General features: G+C 31.5%; 2 protein-coding genes, 1 long non-coding RNA gene and 3 other non-coding genes across 8 annotated transcripts in view; 2 read left to right on the forward strand and 4 right to left on the reverse strand.

Annotated features, from left to right (window-relative positions):
- Positions 1-1,028: 1,028 nt before the first annotated feature.
- Positions 1,029-3,466, reverse strand: LOC139430255 (uncharacterized). The gene is made up of 3 exons (XR_011640719.1): positions 3,391-3,466; positions 1,625-2,465; positions 1,029-1,117 (listed from the first exon to the last, which is right to left on the reverse strand). It is a non-coding gene; the product is annotated as an uncharacterized lncRNA (long non-coding RNA).
- Positions 2,463-11,234, forward strand: LOC111424411 (major facilitator superfamily transporter 9). 2 transcript variants are annotated; one of them, XM_023057928.2, is made up of 4 exons: positions 2,463-3,560; positions 9,601-10,436; positions 10,499-10,896; positions 10,956-11,234. In XM_023057928.2, exons 1-4 carry the CDS (start codon positions 3,514-3,516, stop codon positions 11,130-11,132), a joined length of 1,458 nt encoding a protein of 485 aa, XP_022913696.2. In that variant the 5' UTR covers positions 2,463-3,513; the 3' UTR covers positions 11,133-11,234. The 2 variants fall into 2 exon arrangements, with proteins under 2 accessions (XP_022913696.2, XP_022913697.2); XM_023057929.2 differs by lacking the exon at positions 2,463-3,560 and adding an exon at positions 6,433-6,658.
- Positions 11,235-11,263: 29 nt separating this feature from the next.
- On the reverse strand, positions 11,264-11,335 carry TRNAE-CUC (transfer RNA glutamic acid (anticodon CUC)). The gene has a single exon. It is a non-coding gene; the product is annotated as a tRNA-Glu (tRNA).
- A 168-nt stretch (positions 11,336-11,503) lies between these two features.
- Positions 11,504-11,575, reverse strand: TRNAE-UUC (transfer RNA glutamic acid (anticodon UUC)). The gene has a single exon. It is a non-coding gene; the product is annotated as a tRNA-Glu (tRNA).
- Positions 11,576-11,753: 178 nt separating this feature from the next.
- On the forward strand, positions 11,754-11,825 carry TRNAE-UUC (transfer RNA glutamic acid (anticodon UUC)). Its single transcript has one exon. It is a non-coding gene; the product is annotated as a tRNA-Glu (tRNA).
- A 3,832-nt stretch (positions 11,826-15,657) lies between these two features.
- LOC111424281 (adenylate cyclase type 5) overlaps positions 15,658-21,188 on the reverse strand; it is a 119,387-nt gene continuing 113,856 nt past the window's right edge. For both annotated transcript variants that reach the window (XM_023057777.2, XM_023057778.2), the window contains 3 exons: positions 16,557-16,666; positions 16,285-16,504; positions 15,658-16,236 (listed from right to left, as the gene is read on the reverse strand). In XM_023057777.2, coding sequence (XP_022913545.2) covers positions 15,797-16,236; positions 16,285-16,504; positions 16,557-16,666 — 770 coding nt within the window. In that variant the 3' untranslated portion in view covers positions 15,658-15,796. The remainder of the gene's footprint in view (positions 16,237-16,284; positions 16,505-16,556; positions 16,667-21,188) is intronic.

Below are 21,188 nucleotides of genomic sequence, written 5' to 3' on the forward strand. Positions count from 1 at the left end.
CGAACAGAAATTTTTTTGCTTAATAATTTGTTTACATTTTTGCAATGGAAAAACTAAAGTTGAATTTGTTTTTAAACTTGACGGAAATTTGAAACAAAACTAGTTATTAGTTCTATGACGTTGGGAATTGAATTTTACTTGCCACGTATTTGCAAAGAGTTCGACGCTAATAGCAAGAAAGAAAAATGTCGGGATGGTGATGCAAAAGAAAGACCATCCAACTTAAAAATCAAACATGGTGTCCCTCAGGGGTCTGTTCTGGGAGTTCAATTTATTATATATGTGTATTACTGATATGCCATTCAATATTAATGCAGAAACATATTTCTATGCAAATGATGTATTGATGTCCAGAGTATTGAAAGATAGAGTAAAGCCTAACTTGAAGGCTAAATAAAAGAACTTGTCAGTGTGAAATTTCTGGGTTTGCACCTGGATTGCATTTTGACGTGGGATGTGCACCTGAGCTATCTTCTGTCTAGGCTGACTTCCGCAGTTTTTGCAATAAGAAGACTAAAGATTTACCAAGCGGCTAGGTCGTCATATTTTGCTTCGTTTCACTTGATGGCATCTTATGGTATCCTCTTTTCTATCCGAACACATCCTATCATCCATCAGATCTGATGGCATCTGATTTTCTGAAGATTTTCAGACTGCAGAAGTGCTGTGCGGACTACGAACGAAAAAAAAGTTGACCTACATTAAACGGGAAAATATACTTACTTTACATGAAAATTTCATGTTTTCTTCCGCTTATGTTCCCGAATACATCATTAACGGTATTTACAGTGAACCCAGTAATAATCGTTTTATAGTTCAACCTTGCTAACCGATTTGAACATAATTTTGATTGGAACGAAGAACAATACGATAGAGAAACGTTAAATCTTCACGTTTCCGAACATTATGCCTAATTATTAAAATTGCGTAACAAGAACAATAAAGCTGAAACGAAAAAAGAGATTATTAAAAGACTGGACGTAAATGATTCAAATGCTTACCATTTTGCTGCAAATATGTCACAGTATTTCTTTTCTGAAAATGTGGGATGTCACACCAGCTGCAACGTTCTCTGCCTCCTACACCCACCTCATAAACATCTTCAATAAGTACTGTCCTGAAAAAGAAATTCCTACAATCTGCCGTAAAAAAAAACAGAAAATCTATCAACATAAACTAAAGACAAAATGAACAAAGTTGAAATCCTGGGGATTATCGCACAACAAACAAAGACGAAGGAGGCATATGAAATTTACACGAAATACAAAAATGAATTGAGAGAGCTAATAAAGCACGAAAAACAGCTACACAATGAATTTGCAATACAGCTAGCAGAAAACAAATAGAAAAAAGTGTGGAAAAACTGGAGAATCGCCAGAAGATCTTCAAAATAACACTTGCGAATCGATGCACAATGCTAAACAATGGCCTAACATTAAACGAAGAGAAGACGCAAAAAATCATGTTTAATGAGGACATGAGAAGGCAGAATGTAAATCAATACAATTTTTGGGGTTACATATAGATGAGGAACTCAAGTGGTCTATGCAAAAAAGTTAAACGGGGCAATTTACTACATAAGGAGAATCAGAACTATTAGTACCTTTGAAGCTACTAAACTTACATCTTATGCTAGCTTTCACAGCCGAGCAACCTACGGTATCCTTTTCTCTTCGGCTGCAGAACGAATTTTCCTACTGCAGAAGCGTGCACTTTTCAATCTAAAAAGCACAGAAAGTTGCAAAGAATATTTTACTAAATATAAGATACTTACCATACCCTCCGTATTTATCTTCAGTTGTATAACAACCACCAGTAAGAAACTGGCCAAATTAACAAAAAATTCCGATTAACACGACAATCCAACCAGATAAAAAGACAATCTACGTATTCCATGTCACCGTTTAGCAAAGACATATAAGAAAGCTGACTACTGGGGCACGAAATTTTACAATCATCTGCCACAATTAGTCAGAACATATCTTACGCAAAATGCCTTTTATACCATAAATGAATGAACTTTCTTTTACACTCACTAAATTATTATAAACTGACGAACCACGTCACCGTCATGATCAAAATTGTTTTTTTTAAGTTTGGCAAAAGAACAAATAAGGTTGTGAACTTAAACATTGTAACACTTATAGAAGAAAGCGATGTAAGCAGAATGCAAGAGGTGTTTAATGGGAAATTGGAAACTTAAATTAAATTTAATTTGATCTTGTCAGAGTGTTAGCCAAAATCTTTATGCAATGATTATGCCACAATGAGGTTTGAGAGATTCTTAATTCTTGTGAACAACTCGAAATCGAATGATTTGGCTCATTTTCAGCGCTTAATGTTGCTATAATTTCGGTATTTCTATTGGTGCGTTGTCTCACTGGCACAGTAACGTCCAATAATGAATACCTCGATCCAAATTTATTTAGAATAGCACGCACAGCCTGTCTGGAGGGAAGATAATACTGCAAAGAAATTTTATTTATCACAATATTCGCCGAATAAGTTTCGAATTAGAATTGCTTGCAACTATTGAAGCATTAAAAGAGCTCAGAATCGCGAAAGTTAAAATGTTTACAGATTGCTCAGCTTTCCAAAAGAATATGTAGAAGACAGATTTGGTTATTAAGTTGTTGGATGGGTTAGTTATTGAAGAAATTTGATTTGAAAGAATACATAAGCTTGTGTAAACTTCCCATAGAAGTTTTCTGGCGTTATAATCAGTTGCTAATTTTTATTTTTGGTTTTTATGGTATCTAATTTATGATAAGTCGACAACATTAAAAAATTTTTTTATCTTTCTATTTAGATAGTTTTATGATTAGGATTACTCAACAATAGATTATCACTAATAAAAATTACTATTTATAAGATATAACTTCCTGCTCATATTTGATTCAACAATCATATATTACATTATAGTGATAAAAAAACTGTTTATAACATAATAAAACTTCTTGAATTTTTGCAACCTTTCTATGAATCATTTTGAACGAATTAGGTCACCAATTTATCAGGTAATAATTTAATAAGATTAAAATAGAAAAATTGCCAAATGTTCTTTAAAATGGAAGGCAATTTTCGAATTACATTCAATCGGATAATATGAAGCACGTGTGCGATTTCGATTATAATTTATTAGGACCTGGATAAAAAAAAATGCCATCGTTTTATTACAGGCAAGTATGCTCCATACATTTTTCGCCCACTATAAATATACTTATCTCAATTTGTTCCAAAACATTTATATCGAAAACTTAATTGAATTCAGCAACCGAAAAATAAAATTTATAAATGTTATTTTTCAGATTAGAAATTAAATAAATTAAATGGTAGATGAGTGTTTGGTAATTTGTATTAGGTTTAAGTAGGAGAAATAGATTAGAATACCTTTTTGCTGGAAAGTGAATGCGCGAGGTTGTTAATAAGCTTCAGTGTCCGGAGTTATTCGCACTCGGACATTCTCAGAGTTGAGATCCGTTCCGTTCCGCGATTATAGTTTAGTCCTTCATTATGACAGCACTTGGAGAAGGAGATTTTGATTGTAAAAATGAAAAAAGGTGAGTTTTAATTTTATTCCTATAATACAATTAATATATATCGTATTTTATTTTATGAGTTTTGAGTTAGGTTTTCATTTTCTGTAAAAAAATTTTATTAATAACAATTTATTATTTGATTTAGTTAAACTTACATAAAGTTTAAAAAATAATTAATTAATTTCATCCATGAATAATTTAGTAATAGAAAATTTTTTTTGTCCTTGAACTGTAAAGAATTTATTTAAACAATTCACAAATATCGATCGATAATTTCAAAAGTTAACACTTTACAATCTAAAACAAAAAAAATTCTATGAAAAACCACAATTTTTTTATGACTCTCGTAACATTTTTATTTTCCATTTGATATTCATCCACTTATTGCTTATTCACACCTTCATTACTTGAAAATAAACACTAATAAACTGGAATAATCAACCGATAAAATCAATAGAATCATAAAAAAGGCTTTATTAATTTTTTGTTGTTTTAATCAGCTTATTAATCAATTTATGTTCTATTGTTTCACATTCTTAAAAACATATCAATGCGAAAGTGATAAAATAAAGAATTTTTCGGTTACAATAAATAATCAAATTTCGAATTAAATTACAACATTCCATTTCAAATCCGTACAAAATCAAATTATTCGTACTTAATTTCAATAAAGTTACAATTTTAGAGAAAGTTGTTTTTTATTGCAATTATCGAATAATCGAGGACAAAAAAATTATCATTTCAAAAATCTACAATATTGGGAATGTTGTTATTGTAAACATAGCGATATATTACCTTATCTATGTAATTCTATTACTATTTTTTTAGAATAGATTATCTGTGGAGAGATTAAAAGGATTAGTTAATAAAAAAGAATGAAAAACTATTACTATGGCTTACGTTAATACTTTGATTTATTAACCCTTGTTAATTGAATTGTTGCACGAATCCGCATTTTTACGCTGATAACGTTTAGAGATAATAAATATAAATTAAAAGATAACATTGTCGAATCTTATTTAAATAACCCTCATCTGTAAAACCAGGGTACTAGGTATTAAATTTTTTATTGAACCTTCATGACAATTAAAGATTACGTTAAACGGTAGTAAATCAGTTCTCTCCACTTCACGGATTTCTATTATAACTTTTATAACAAAACTGAGATTTTAAATACATATATTATTATATAGCTTAATATCTTAAAAACGGTTTTGTTTAGGTTTATGATAAATTAATAATGAAATATGGAATAACATATAAGGTGTTCGTCAATTTTTTCGTCACTACTTTTTGACAACCTGTATATTCATTTGACTTTATTGTAATACATTTAAAAAAACACTAAAACATTTGTATCTTAACATTTTTCGTTAGCTATCTTACTTCAGGAGATAACCATTTCCTTACATATCTATATTTACATATTTATATACAGGCTGGTCCATTCAACTTGTGACAAGCGAATATCTCGAAAACAATTCATTTAACATAAAAATCATTCAAATAAAAGTTGTTTTGTTTGAGCTGGTGAATCCTTAGAATTACTTTCATTCAGATTTTGCAATCAAAAATATAGGGTGTGATTTAAAATTGGTCGTGACCTTCATATTACCTTCAAAATAAGGTCAAGGTAAAAAATGTTATTGTCATATGGTTTCTCCCTTTATATAGAACAACTTTTATATGGATTATTACTATTATGCCGAGATATTGGTTTGTCTCAGGTTAAATGGACCGCACTGTATACAGGCTGAGTTATTTATATAGTTACTAAACCGTTTGAAAAACAAAAAAATATTTTATACAAAACTTGTTTGACTCATCACTTTCTATTACGACAAATTATTTTCACTTATACAGGATGTTCCATTTAAGCGTAACCGATAGTACGTAAATTTATTTAAATGGAACACCTGTATGTTTTATCATATTATGAATACAACTAAATTTGTTTATACAATCGTATACGTTACTAATTCACAGCGTTCATAGTTCCTGAGATATTCAATTATTCTTCTAAAATGTGCCCATTACAGGATCTTTTTAGAAACGATATAAAAACGACATTTTGCGTTGAAACTACGTCAGACAATAGTCAAAGCCAGTAAATAGATGGTAGTATTCAAAGATATTAGATACACTATACAGGAGGTTTATAAAGCTTAGTTACTTTTGATGTTTTTCAAATAACTTTTTCTTAAATTTTTTAAATGGAACACCCTGTATATTGTGTGCTAGTTGAATTGCTCATCAAGTTCTCTTTAATTAATGATAAGTATGTCATATGTCTAACTTTAATAGTTTTCGTGATATTTAGAATTTAAAGAAAAATGTGTAATAAAATGTCATTATTCTAAATATCAGGAAAACTACTAAAGTTAGATATATGACATACTTATCATTAATTAAAGGTAACTTGATGGGCAATTCAACCAGCACATAATATACAGGTGTTCCATTTAAAAAACTTATGAAAAAGCCATTTGAAAAACATTAAAAGTAAGTAAGTTTTATGAACACGCTGTATAGTGTATCTAATATCTTTGGATAACTATCATTTACGTACTGGCTTATTATCTTATTTTATTTCTTGCAAAACTTTAGGCTTCTTGTATAGTTTTGCCTCTTTTTGGTGATAATCTTGTTTATTGCCTTATCCTAAGTGTCTTCCTCTCTTTCCATTCCATTGCTTTCTTGCCAACTATTTTTGCATTCGATAAATAAAAACAATTATTATCTAAACTTAAAAATTAATAATTAATATATTATTATATAAGAATAATTTATACTAAGGTGATTTTTTTTATTTATTTGTCTAAACCAGGTTTCGGACCTTGCCCTTCATCAGTAGACTCGTCAAAATCTTTAATGTTCGTTGTACATACAAAATTTTTATTATAACATCCATTTTGAAATTCAAACAATAGGTTTATCATTTTGCACAAACCTCCCAATTCATTAAAAGAAAAACCAATCGAGGAAACACGCTTAACATTTGAAGGTTATCGATAACTAAATAAATGTATATAACTTATTATCCTTGTTTATAGATATACATACATAGTTATTCTACCGATGTTAGTTTGTGTATGTATGTTAGTTCGTGATACCCAGATGTAAGTAATTTATGTGTAAATTAATACATAATCTCTTCAGTTTTTGTTCTCTTTACAGCATGTTTTTTGCACTTACAACTTGTTTCCAATCTTATTGTTAGTTCATTCTGCACAACCTGATTCTTGTATTTCATGTGTAAATTAATACATAAATTACCCTGCCATCTGGGTATCACATCTGTATATCTATAAACAAGGCTATTATAATAAACTTATTGTTTGAATTCCAAAATAGATATAATAAAAATTTTGTATGTACAACGAACTTCAGACGCACGGCTAAACTAATTTTACATTAGCACTAGAACTAACACAAGACCTAGAGCTACAATCATTCTGAGACTAAAAACATTCGGGTTTAGTCGTGAAAAACCTTTCAGTTGTCAATGTCAACTTTAATTTTATTATTATATTCGTAATCTTCATAAAATAACCTTTAAAATAAGTCCAAACATGACGCATTTCTCTTAAAAATCCAAAAAGTTCGAACTTTAACTATTAATTTTGACATATTTGTCAACTTCATAAAAAATCCTTTAAAATGAGTCCAAACTCGACATATTTAACTTTGATATTAATGGAGATACAATCACTTCCGGTTTGAAACGTCAACGTCAATTTTGACATATTTGTCATCTTCATTAAAAAACCTTTAAAATGAGTCCAAACATGACGCACTTATCTCAAAAAACGAAAAAGTTAGAATAAAAAACATTAAACCCGAAGTTAGTAACAACGAAGATAGCAATTTAATTTTTAAATTTTAATACCAACCTTAATTTTTGATTTTTTTTATTATATTTTTGTTTTTGTGACAAATATTAAGACATTTTATAAAAATTAAGAATATGTCAAAATGACATTGATATTCTTAACCGGAAGTTGACCATAACTTCATTAATATTGAAGATAAATATGTCGTGTTTGTACTCATTTTAAAGGATTTTTCACGACGATTACAAATATGTCAAAATTGACGTTGACATTCTTAACCGGAAGTTGACCATAACTTCATTAATATTGAAGTTAAATATGTCGTGTTTGTACTCATTTTAAAAGATTTTTAATGAAGATTACAAATATGTCAAAATTGAGGTTGACATTTTAAACCTGAAGTTAGTTATCATATAATATATAAATGGACAACTTCATTGTGTTCTTTCATGATGTATTCTTTATTAAAATACCTTTAAAATGTGTCCAAACAAGACGAATTTATCTCAAAAAACAAAAAAAGAATAGAATAAAAAACATTAAACCCGAAGTTAGCAACAATGAAAATAGCAATTTAATTTTTAAATATTAATACCAACCTTAATTTTTGATTTTTTTATTATATTTCCGTTTTTGTGACAAATTTTAACACATTTTATAAAAATTAAGAATATGTCAAAATGACATTGATATTCTTAACCGGAAGTTGACCATAACTTCATTAATATTGAAGATAAATATGTCGTGTTTGTACTCATTTTAAAGGATTTTTCACGACGATTACAAATATGTCAAAATGACATTGATATTCTTAACCGGAAGTTGACCATAACTTCATTAATATTGAAGATAAATATGTCGTGTTTGTACTCATTTTAAAAGATTTTTAATGAAGATTACAAATATGTCAAAAGTGAGGTTGACATTTTAAACTTGAAGTTAGTTATTATATAATAGACAAATGGACAACTTCATGGTGTTCTTTATTGATGTATTCTTTATTAAAATACCTTTAAAATGTGTCCAAACAAGATGCATTTATCTCAAAAAACAAAAAAGTTAGAATAAAAAACATTAAACCCGAAGTTAGCAACAATGAAGATAGCAATTTAATTTTTAAATATTAATACCAACCTTAATTTTTGTTTTTTTTTATTATATTTCCGTTTTTGTGACAAATTTTAACACATTTTATAAAAATTAAGAATATGTCAAAATGACATTGATATTCTTAACCGGAAGTTGACCATAACTTCATTAATATTGAAGATAAATATGTCGTGTTTGTACTCATTTTAAAGGATTTTTAATGAAGATTACAAATATGTCAAAATTGAGGTTGACATTTTAAACCTGAAGTTAGTTATCATATAATAGAAGTTTTTTTTTTAATTTATAACGTGTTTTTTGGGCCATTTTCACATTGATTAAAAAAAATCGTCGATTTTTAAGCCATATGATGATTATTTTTAGAGAAATGAAAACGAAAATTCTTTTTTTCTCAACATTCTTCATTTGTCGCTTAGTCAAGTTATGCATAACGCGGTCAAAATTTTCAAAAAGGGTAAAAAAACAATAAAAAGCTAATGAATAGTAAAAGTTATTAAACATTCTTTAATGAAAATGATTTATCTCATATACAGAAACAAAATTTATACTCACACAGCATCAGAATCATAGTCATTATCAGTATCACAATGGTTATATGTCAAGTAACTTTTATCTTACAGTATTCTGCTTCCTCAATGGCTTCAACTAATAGATGTGATGAATGATAATCGAGCAGGAAACGAGTTATCGATTCTTTTGATGTGTTAGACCAAATCGATTCATTAGCAAGCCATGAGTAGCATCATCCATGATATCTTGAGACATTTTAACTTTGTTGAACAAGAAGAAAGGTGCCTTCGAGCACTGACAGTTAAGACTGAGTCAACTTCGTTTGCTCTACTTGAAATTCCACAAAATCTCACTCAGCCAGTTAAATATCTGGGAGTGACTTGATTCCAAGCTAACATGTTAGCCTCATGTGATGATATTTTTGCAATTAATTTACTCTGCTCACACCACTTAGGCTTTTCGAAAGCAATGTTTGAGAGTTTTGAATACTTTTCCGAAAGTTGCAGAGTAAAATGTCTGAAATGAATGTCTTCGTCACGTTCCATTATTATATTAATATTAATTATTTATACTTATCTTAATAAATTTAATTTTTCTTTTGTTATTAGCGTTGAAAATTCCCCAAAATGGATGTTTTGGAAACGAAGACGTTACATAGTAGCAATAATGGCATTTTTTGGATTTTTCAATGTCTACTCTCTCCGCGTGAATCTCAGTATTAGCATCGTATCTATGACCGAAATCCGTAACGTAACACTAGAAAATGGCACGATTATTCAAGAACAAGAATTCGATTGGGATTCCTCAGTTCGGGGTTACATTTTATCCTCGTTCTTTTACGGCTACATAACGACGCAAATTTTTGGCGGATGGTTGGCAAATAAAATCGGAGGGGCTAAAGTTTTTGGGGCAGGAATCGCAGTAACCTCAGTTTGCACAATTATCACACCATTCTTAGCTAAATCAAGCGTAGCTTTATTAATCACGATTCGTGTTATTGAAGGAGTTTTTGAAGGAGTTACTTATCCGTGTATTCAAGCTGTTTATTCGAGATGGGCTCCACCATTAGAGAGAGGTCGGATTGCAACGATTGCGTATTCCGGAAGTTACGTTGGGACGGTTATATCGATGATTTGTTCGGCTTATTTAGCAGAATGGTTGGGTTGGGAAAGCATTTTTTATGTTTTTGGTACGCTTGGTGTTATTTGGTTCATTTTGTGGTTATGGATCGTGCGTGAAGGCCCTGAACTTGATTCAAACATCACTCGGGATGAATTAGAATTGATTAGAAATTCTTTGGGTGATGTTGCGGTTAATAAAAATATTAAACATCCTTGGTTAAGTATGGCCACTTCCGTTCCGGTTTGGGCAATCATCGTTTCACATTTTAGTGAAAATTGGGGGTGGTATACTTTAATAACACAATTACCATCGTTTATGAAAGGTAAAAGAAATTAGCTTTGAGTATAATTTTTGAAATTCATTAATTTTTGTTATTATTTTAAGATGTTTTGGAATTCGATCTTGGTAAAACTGGAATAATGTCCGCTTTACCATACCTAGCAATGGCGATAATGATACAATTTTCTGGTCAATGTTCCGATTGGGTCCTCACTAAAGGTTATTTAACAACGACTCAAGTGCGACGAGTTTTTAATTGTTCAGCGTTTTTGGCACAAACCGTTTTTATGTTGGGTGCGGCATTTTGGCTTTCACCTGGGGGATCAACAGCTTGTTTAACTTTAGCCGTTGGGTTTGGAGCTTTCGCATGGTCCGGATTCAGCGTTAATCATTTGGATATCGCCCCCCAACATGCCAGCGTACTTATGGGGATTTCAAATACTTTTGCTACAATTCCCGGTATTGTTAGTCCAATTATTACTGGAGCGATTGTAACTACGCCTGTAAGTATTTCATTTTAATCAAAAAAAGGATTAATTTTAATCTTTTTACTTATTTATAGACCAAAGAAGAATGGCAAATAGTTTTTTATATAACAAGTGGAATATATTTATTTGGTTGTGTTATTTATGGATTATGTGCCTCCGGCGAAAGACAACATTGGGCAATGGGGAATGTTCAAGAAAAGCAGAACGAAAATGGTGTTGAAAATAAAGGATATGAAAAAGAAAAGATATAAAAAAAATTATAAATTATAAATAACTTATAAAAATTTTTGCAGTATATGATCTGTGATAGGATTTAGATTTTATTTTTAATAAAACCAAAAATTTTAATTAAATTGTATTTTTGAATTAATTAAAAAAAAAATTCCGATACCGGGAATCGAACCCGAGCCTCCTGGGTGAGAGCCAGGTATCCTAGCCACTAGACCATATCGGATATGAGCTTTTAATATGAATTGTCAAAAGTTGCATCGAAACCCTCATAAAATATCTTAATTCGTTCAGTACTGCTTTTTGTGATTAAAAATATAAACAAGTTATGTTATATCATACTGAATATCTTAAAATATATCTTTTTATATAAATAATTTGAAAAAAAAAAAACTTCCGATACCGGGAATCGAACCCGAGCCTCCTGGGTGAAAGCCAGGTATCCTAGCCACTAGACCATATCGGACTCTTATAAATGTATTTCTTTATATACAATTTATCAAAAATTAAGCTCGAGTATAATTATTAATATCATTTAATTGAAATGATATTGTCATTGAAAGCTAAAAAGATTTTAGTAATAAATCGAAGCTAGAAATATTACCTACAAATAAGAAATGCTTTAAATTATTTATCTATACCAATCCGATATGGTCTAGTGGCTAGGATACCTGGCTTTCACCCAGGAGGCTCGGGTTCGATTCCCGGTATCGGAATTTTTTTTTTGTTTATTAGAAAATTTTTTTATAACTAATTAGTAAATTACAAATAATCGAGAATCAAATAATATACCAAAGTATTATTTTATTTCACATATACTATCAATTAAGTGTGCACAATTAGAGTAAGTTATGGTTTCTTAATTTTATTTATTTAGGGTTGGTCGCTTGGAAATGTCAAATTAATTAACAATAAAATAAGTTTTATATCAAATTAAAGCTTAAACTTTCCTCTTTAAGATGATATATAACTCGTTGCTTCAATTTGAAATGGGGTTCATCTAAAAATTTTTAACGATTAATGCGATTTAGAGGTTTTGGAAAAATCACAAAATTAATGTTAAAATTCAAAAAATCGTACCGGTCTTATTTTTGAAAATTATAAAATGATCTTTATATTAAATGAAAGCTTAAACCTTCCTCTTTAAGATGATATATAACTCATTGCTTCAACTTGAAATGGAGCTTATCTAAAAGATTTTAAAGATTAATGCGTTTTAGAGGTTTCAGGAGAATCAGAAAATAAATGTTAAAATTAAAAAAATGGTAAAGGTCTTATTTTTGAAAATTATAAAATGACCTTTATATCAAATTAAAGAATAAACTTTCCTTTTTAAGATTATATATAACTCGTTACTTCAATTTGGAATGGAGTTCATCCAAAAATTTTTAAAGATTAATGCGTTTTAGGGGTTTTAGGAGAATCACAAAATTAATGTTAAAATTCAAAAAATCGTGGAGGGCTTATTTTTGAAAATTGTGAAATGACCTTTATATCAAATTAAAGCTTAAACTTTCCTCTTTAAGGTGATATATAACTGGTTACTTCAAATTGAAATGGAGTTCATCTAAATTTTTTTAAAGATTAATGCGATTTAGAAGATTTGAAAGATCACAAAATTAATGTTAAAAATCAAAGAATCGTGCCGGTCTTATTTTTGAAAATTATAAAATGATCTTTATATCAAATTAAAGCTTAAACTTTCCCCTTTAAGACGATATATAACTCGTTACTTCAATTTGAAATGGAGTTAATCCAAAATTTTTTAAAGATTAATGCGATTTAGAGGTTTTAGGAGTATCACAAAATTAATGTTAAAATTCAAAAAATCGTACCGGTCTTATTTTTGAAAATTATAAAATGATCTTTATATCAAATTAAAGCTTAAATTTTCCTCTTTAAGATGATATATAACTTAGTGTTTCAATTTGAAATGGAGCTCATCCAAAAAATTTGAAAAATTATTCCGATTTAAAGATTTTAAAAAAATCGTGGATGTTTTATTTTTGAAAATTATAAAATGACCTTTATATCAAATTAAAGCTTAAACTTTCCTCTTTAAGATAATATATAACTCGTTGCCTCAATTTGAAATGGAGTTCATGTAAAAAATTTTAACGATTAATGCGATTTAGAGGTTTTGGAAAAATCACAAAATTAATGTTAAAATTCAAAAAATCGTACCGGTCTTATTTTTGAAAATTATAAAATGATCTTTATATCAAATGAAAGCTTAAACCTTCCTCTTTAAGATGATATATAACTCATTGCTTCAAATTGAAATGGAGCTTATCTAAAAAAATTTAAAGATTAATGCGTTTTAGAGGTTTTAGGAGTATCAGAAAATAAATGTTAAAATTCAAAAAATCGTGAAGGTCTTATTTTTGAAAATTATAAAATGACCTTTATATCAAATTAAAGAATAAACTTTCCTTTTTAAGATTATATATAACTCGTTACTTCAATTTGGAATGGAGTTCATCCAAAAATTTTTAAAGATTAATGCGTTTTAGGGGTTTTAGGAGAATCACAAAATTAATGTTAAAATTCAAAAAATCGTGGAGGGCTTATTTTTGAAAATTGTGAAATGACCTTTATATCAAATTAAAGCTTAAACTTTCCTCTTTAAGGTGATATATAACTGGTTACTTCAAATTGAAATGGAGTTCATCTAATTTTTTTTAAAGATTAATGCGATTTAGAGGTTTTGAAAGATCACAAAATTAATGTTAAAAATCAAAGAATCGTGCCGGTCTTATTTTTGAAAATTATAAAATGATCTTTATATCAAATTAAAGCTTAAACTTTCCCCTTTAAGACGATATATAACTCGTTACTTCAATTTGAAATGGAGCTCATCCAAAAAATTTTAAAGATTAATGCGATTTAGAGGTTTTGGAAAGATTACAAAATTAATATTAAAATTCAAAAAATCGTGGAGGGCTTATTATTGAAAATTGTAAAATGACCTTTATATCAAATTAAAGCTTAAATTTTCCTCTTTAAGGTGATATATAAGTTATTGCTTCAATTTGAAATGGAACTCATCCAAAAAATTTTAAAGATTAATGCGATTTAGAGGTTTTAGGAGAATCACAAAATTCATGTTAAAATTCAAAAAATCGTGGAGGGCTTATTATTGAAAAGTATAAAATGACCTTTGTATCAAATTAAAGCATAAACTTTCCTCTTTAAGATGATGTATAACTCGTTACTTCAATTTGAAATGGAGTTAATCCAAAAAATTGTAAAGATTAATGCGATTTAGAGGTTTTGGAAAGATCACAAAATTAATGTTAAAATTAAAAAAATCGTAGAAGGCTTATTTTTGAAAATTGTGAAATGACCTTTATGTCAAATTAAAGCATAAACTTCCCTCTTTAAGATGATATATAATTTATTGCTTCAATTTGAAATGGAGCTCATCCAAAACATTTTAAAGATTAATGCGTTTTATAGGTTTTAGGAGAATCACAAAATTAATGTTAAAATTCAAAAAATCGTGGAGGGCTTATTTTTGAAAATTATAAAATGACCTTTGTTTTAAATTAAAGCTTAAAGTTTTCTCTTTAAGATGATATATAGCTCGTTGCTTCAATTTGAAATGGAGTTCATCCAAAACATTTTAAAGATTAATGCGATTTAGAGGTTTTAGGAGAATCACAAAATTAATGTTAAAATTCAAAAAATCGTACCGGTCTTATTTTTGAAAATTGTGAAATGACCTTTATATCAAATTAAAGCATAAACTTTCCTCTTTAAGATGATATATAGCTTATTGGTTCAATTTGAAATGGAGTTCATCCAAAAAATTTTAAAGATTAATGCGATTTAGAGGTTTTATAAAAATCACAAAAAGAACTATGAAATTCAAAAAATCGTAGATGTTTTATTTTTGAAAATTATAAAATGACCTTTGTATCAAATTAAAGCTTAAACTTTTCTCTTTAAGATGATATATAACTCGTTACTTCAATTTGAAATGGAGTTCATTTAAACATTTTTAAAGATTAATGCGATTTAGAGGTTTTGGAAAAATCACAAAATTAATGTTAAAATTCAAAAAATCGTGGAGGGCTTATTTTTGAAAATTGTAAAATGACCTTTATATCAAATTAAAGCTTAAGCTTCCCTCTTTAAGATGATGTATAACTCGTTGTTTCAAATTGAAATGGAGTTCATCAATAAAATTTTGAATACAATCTTGCACGTTTAGGTTTAAGTCGAAATATCCAATTTTCATAGAGATCGATATCATCGCAGCCTCTCTATGAAAAAAATTGTGGTAAAGTTTGTTTAATGTTTTTATCCCGAGTTAAATGAGGGGTTTCGTCCAATTGGAAAAAATGGTACTGGTGTGTGTTCTAGACTGGACGTCGCGTCTTTATTTCTTTATTCTGTATCCGTAGGTATCGCCTACGGAATTCGTATATGCAAAAATTCCAGGAACTATAAAAAAAGTGTATAAAAATTTGTTTAAATTAAACCTAAAAAAATATTTTAAGAATTTGTTACAATTAACATTTTTTAAATAAATAAAACAACACATTGTTCACAGAAGATCATTTTTATTCTTTATATTTTCATTTAATTCTCTCTCTTTTTCTTTTCTATTCTTTTTTTTCCTTCGTATTTACATGATATCATCAGACATTATTTACAGACACAAAAAAAATCGTAAAATAATTTACGATTCCGACAAATTTATTCGGTCCATTGGATTAATAATGACATTCGCCTTTTTGTCTTTACTTGAGTATCCATCTAAAAAGTAAGTTTCCATCGTTCCTTTACCTTTAACTTCAATCATTCCACGTCTCGTCATCGGATATCCTTTATCCACCAAAATTTGGTGAACTTCTTTCGTTACTTGTATTTTATCTAAAACTCCTGTGCTATCCATTCGACTTGCAACGTTAACCGAATTCCCCCAAATATCATATTGAGGTTTTCTTGCACCGATAACCCCCGCAACGACCGGACCAACATTAATTCCGATTCGTATCCGAAAATTGTTGAAGGAATGTTCGTTTACTTCGGACAATTTCTCTTTGATTCTTAACGCGTAATCGGCCATTGCGGTTACGTGTCGAAATTTTTTCATATCACAAGTACTTTGAGTTAAACCTAAAAATGGATTGTTGTGAATTCGTTTTTAATTGAAATTTTTTTTACCTGAAGCTGCCATATAAGTGGCACCTGTTGATTTAATTTTTTCAATGTACTCAAATCGATCCTCTGATAATAATTCGTCGAAATCGGCGATAATTTCGTTTAATAATCGTAAACATTCAACTCCTTCGTTGTTCCCTTCCAATTCGATGTAAAATTCAGAAAAATTTGGTATTGATGCAAACATGATGCAAACAAAATCGCATTGTTCGTGATATAAATCCTTTTAAAAAATTAAAATTAATAAAAATTATTAATAAGATTAATTTATTTACGTCGTTATTTTTGTCGCTGTTTAAAAAATGTTCAGCGACGTGAGCAGGAAGGATATTGTCTAATAATTTTCTATTGTAGGCCTCTAAATGTTCCATATCTTCTTTTTCCTCTAAAAAGAATTTTACGAAATAAAAAATTAATTACAAAAAGCAGGGTCGATTTCAAAAAATTCTAAATTCAGAACCAATATTGACAAACGGATTGAAGATTTGGATTCAGCGCAGGTCCAAAAGATTATCGGATTTTTTTTTTATTTATTTCAAAACTAGTTCAACAATGACAATGTTTTTCGTGGTTGCGTTGATACAAAATGGATTACAGATTATGTAACTAATCGGATGCTATTAAGTCTTGGGGAAGCTTCCTCTTTAACCCTTTGTGTCCCAAGAAGTTAAACATTTTGAAACTTTGTGACAGAATTAAAACGCTATCAAAATACACTCAGTAAAGGTCTTTGGGATCAATTTTAGCAAATGTTAAATGCTACTTGAGAGTACCGCCCGGCATTAAAATTTAGAAAATAAGTAACACTTGCTTAGCTAAATCACATTATGATATTCAGAAAAATAGTTCTTTTTTCATTACAACATCAATAAACTTTGCACGCAGTACATTTTGAGTAGGGTCTGAACTGAATAGCATTGGCAGAACAATTTTCACGCCTTTCTCTTTCTTTTCCAAAAGTAATGAAACTTTCGTCTTTTGGGTAATTGGGAGGCTATGAGGTAGATGGGGGAGAGGAGATAGCAGAAGAGGAGATGGAAGCAGTGCTTAGGGGATTGAAGAAGGGAAAGGCGCCAGGGGAAGATGGGATCCAGAACGAGCATGGTTGGAAGCATCAAGGGTGGTGAGAGTGAAGTTGTTGGAGGGGATGAATAGCGTATGGAGAGGGGGTGGGTTTCCGGAGGGATGGAAAGTGGGGGTAATTTGCCCAATATATAAAAAGGGTAATAAGGGAAGGGTAGAGAGCTACAGAGGAATTAACCTACTAGACTCGGCATACAAGGTATACACGAAGATACTGCTGGGAAGACTGGAGGAGGAGATGGAGTTGGGGGGAATTTTGCCGGATGGGCAGGCAGGCTTTCGGAAGGGAAGGGGAGCAATCGACAACGTGTACGTGTTGAAGCATCTGGCAGATAGAGAGCTGGATAAGAAGGGAGGGAAATTGTACGCCCTATTTATAGATTTGAAGGCGGCTTTTGATAAGGTGGATAGGAGAAAGTTGTGGGAGGAGATGGAGAGGAGGGGATCACGGAACACCTAATTGCGAGAGTAAAGGAAATATACATGGAGACTATGGCTAGGATAAAAGTGGGAGATAAGCTGAGCGACGTGTTGTGGACGACGAAGGGACTGAGGCAGGGATGTCCGCTGAGCCCAAGTCTGTTTGCACTGTATACGGCGGACCTGGAGGATAGATTGGGGAAGGGGCAAATGGGAGGGTTGGTGGTGGGAGGTAGAAAGGTGCATATGTTAGCATACGCGGATGACATCGTGGTCATGGCGAGAGAAGCGGCGGAGATGAAAGATATGATAAAGACATTGGAAAGATATTTTAGGGGGAAGGGGCTGGAAGTGAATGTGGGGAAGACAAGGATGATGAAGTTTTGTAAGGGTGGGAGAAAAAGAACAGAAAACTGGAGATGGGAGGGAAAAGAAATAGAGGAGGTTAGGGAGTATACTTACTTGGGGTATGTGTTCAGGGAGGACAACAGGGAGGGATCGCATGTGATAGCTATGGCAAAAAAGGCGAATAAGGTGATGGGACAAGTATGGGGTTGGGGGAAGAGAGTTTTTGGAAGGAATGTGGCAGCGAGGAAGATTATGTTTGAAGGCCTGGTTAGCAGTGTGATGATGTATGGAGCAGAGGTATGGGGATGGAGAGAGCAGGCAATGCTGGAGGACGTGCAAGCTAGATACTGGAGATGGGTGCTTGGGGTGGCGAGAGAAACACCGGGGTATATAGTGAGGGAAGAGGTAAATTTGGATAAGGTCAGAGTGGAGGCGGGCAGGAGAGCAGTGAAATATGAAGAAAGAATAGAAGGGAGGCCAAACTGCGGGATCTTGGGGAGTGTTGGAGGGAAATTAGAGAGGGAAAGATCAGATATGGGAAAGGAGACAGAGACAACTATTATAGACGAGCGGGCTACTCGGTAACTGAGATAAATAGTAGACGAAGGGTGGGTAGGGAGATGTGGAGGGAGTTGAGAGATAGGGACCGAGATGTGTAGAGACAGGAAAGAAGGACACAAATAAAAGAGGGGAGGTATAACGAAAGGTACAGGGACATAATAACGGAGGGGCTGCCTAGATACTTGTTATTGGAAGGAGATGAGGAAGGGATGAAGTTGGTGGCTAGGTTCCGTTGTGGAAACGAGGAGAGAGCTAACAGATACTGGATGGCCGATGAGGAGAGGTGGTGTAGGCTATGCAGGGAGGAATGGGAAACGTTGGAACATATGTTGAATGGGTGCAGTGAGTTGAGGGAGGAGGAGTTGGACCGAGGGCAGATCTTAGGAGAGGGGGGAGAGGGGAAACGATGGATGAGAATGGTTGTGGGGGTAAGGAGACAAAGGAAAAGATGAGGGGATGATTGGGCCGAGGAGCCGAGGGTATGGAAATGGCGGAAGAGGGTAGAGGGTGACAATATATATATTAGAATGTATTAAGGGGATAAAAATTGTAAATATTAAAAACAATAAAATGCTTATTATTAACAATTTTCACGCCTTTCTCTTTCTTTTCCAAAAGTAATGAAACTTTCGTCTTTTGGGTAACTGGGCTGGTGAACTTGCGCTACGACATGTTCGTGGACGAGCTATAGAACGACGAAAATCTAATAGCGCCATCCTTTCCTCTTCACATTCAGAATATATGACAAAAGAATTGACGAAGCATATATCACTTCATGGAAGTTGTCGAAGTTGATCGGCATGATCTATCGAACCCATGTTTTTATTGTAACTTCCTTTTTACGGTGGTCTCTTCTGTTCCATGAAAACTAGAGCAAAATTTCACGCACTTACTGTCCTTCCATTTGTAATCTAAATTTGAGATTTGGTAATCATAATCTCCTCTTTTCATTCGTTTTTCATCTACAAAATCTTTTGGTCCACCTCTTTTTGAAACCTTATTGTTCCACAAGCTAAGGTTTTCTCAAGTTTCAGTTTTTCCAAAAGACAGATACTTGTAAAAAAGTTATCGAAATAAATCATTCTATTTTTATTAAGTCTTTAGCATCACTCCAGAAGAGTTTATAGCTTGGCAAAGTGTGATAACTCATTAAGAAATTTATGCCAAGGAAACACAGCAACTCTTCTTCATTAGCGTTAGAAAGTAATCTGTAGGATTATTGTAAGTTGCAAAAGTATCACCAATTATTCCTTCTGGATAATTCTGTCAATTTCTGCCTTGTTCTTCTTCTTGGATCTTTTGCCACGTATTTCTACGACTTCAGTGTCACTTTCCTCATATTTTGCTTAGTTAATTCTTCTACTTCTTCATCTTTTAGCATAGGCATCTGACTCTACTCTACTCACTCTACTCTATTCTCAATCTTCTATGTCTGTCTGTTCAGAATTATGCAATGGAAGATTTTCTAATTCAAACTTTTCAAGCTCTTTTGTAAAGAGCACAAAAATGTAACTTTTTTCGGAATAAAAATAAGAAATGTTTGAACATTGTAATTGCAATACGTAAACAATACACGAAGCTGACAACTTACAAATCTCACCTAATAACCATTTATCAAAGAGATACCTTTTTGAACAAGAAAATTCACACCACTTTTCAACATCTAACCTCACATCTGGACGAATAAGTTTAAATATACCTAAAACCCTACAGTGCAAATTGCTTTATTTTTTTACAGGTTCTTTCTTGTATAGTGGAAAATACCGACAGCTCTAAATGCGCCGAATAGATGACTACAGCTTAAAATGAGTGTTTAAAGCTACCGGAACTTTAAAGTACCGTCGGGACACAAAGGGTTAAACGTGTTGGGACATTGAAGTCTTCATGGAGCTCTTTGTTTCTTGCAAACCACGCCGCGTTCACTGAAATCCGCAGAAGTTTATTTTGTAGGGTTTGAATTTTTCTCATGTTTGAAGTTGATGAATTGATCTAAACTGGGAAGGCGTAAGTTACTAAAGAAGTGGACTCAGTTCGCAGTGGTGATTTTCTGCTCATCAGAGGATACAATTGGCGAAGCCTGGCATATCTTTGGTTGACCTTTGAGTTTATGTGGAGTTTCCAAGTGAGGCGATGATCAAGGAGAACTCCGAGGTATTTAATGGCTTCATCTTTTGCTTTTCACTGTATTTCTTGATCATTTATAATAATGTAAGGAGCATTTCGATAAGGTCTTAGCGAAAAAATCTTGGTCTGGCATTGAGCAGACTGGCCGATATTGATAACCATTTCTGGATTTTGACCTTTGAAGTGTCTCAATAGCATCAATAAGGATGTCTTTTTGTCCCATTATTAACATATCATCCGCAAACATGGCCATTTCGAAGTTTACGTCGGTCGGGATATCATGCATAAAGATGTTGAACAGAGCAGGGAATAAACTACTACCTTTTGAGACACATGCAAGTATTCTTCAAGTGCTGGAGGAGTATCCATTG

Source organism: Onthophagus taurus, chromosome 6 (genome assembly GCF_036711975.1).
Source record: "Onthophagus taurus isolate NC chromosome 6, IU_Otau_3.0, whole genome shotgun sequence".
Classification (NCBI taxonomy): domain Eukaryota; kingdom Metazoa; phylum Arthropoda; class Insecta; order Coleoptera; family Scarabaeidae; genus Onthophagus; species Onthophagus taurus.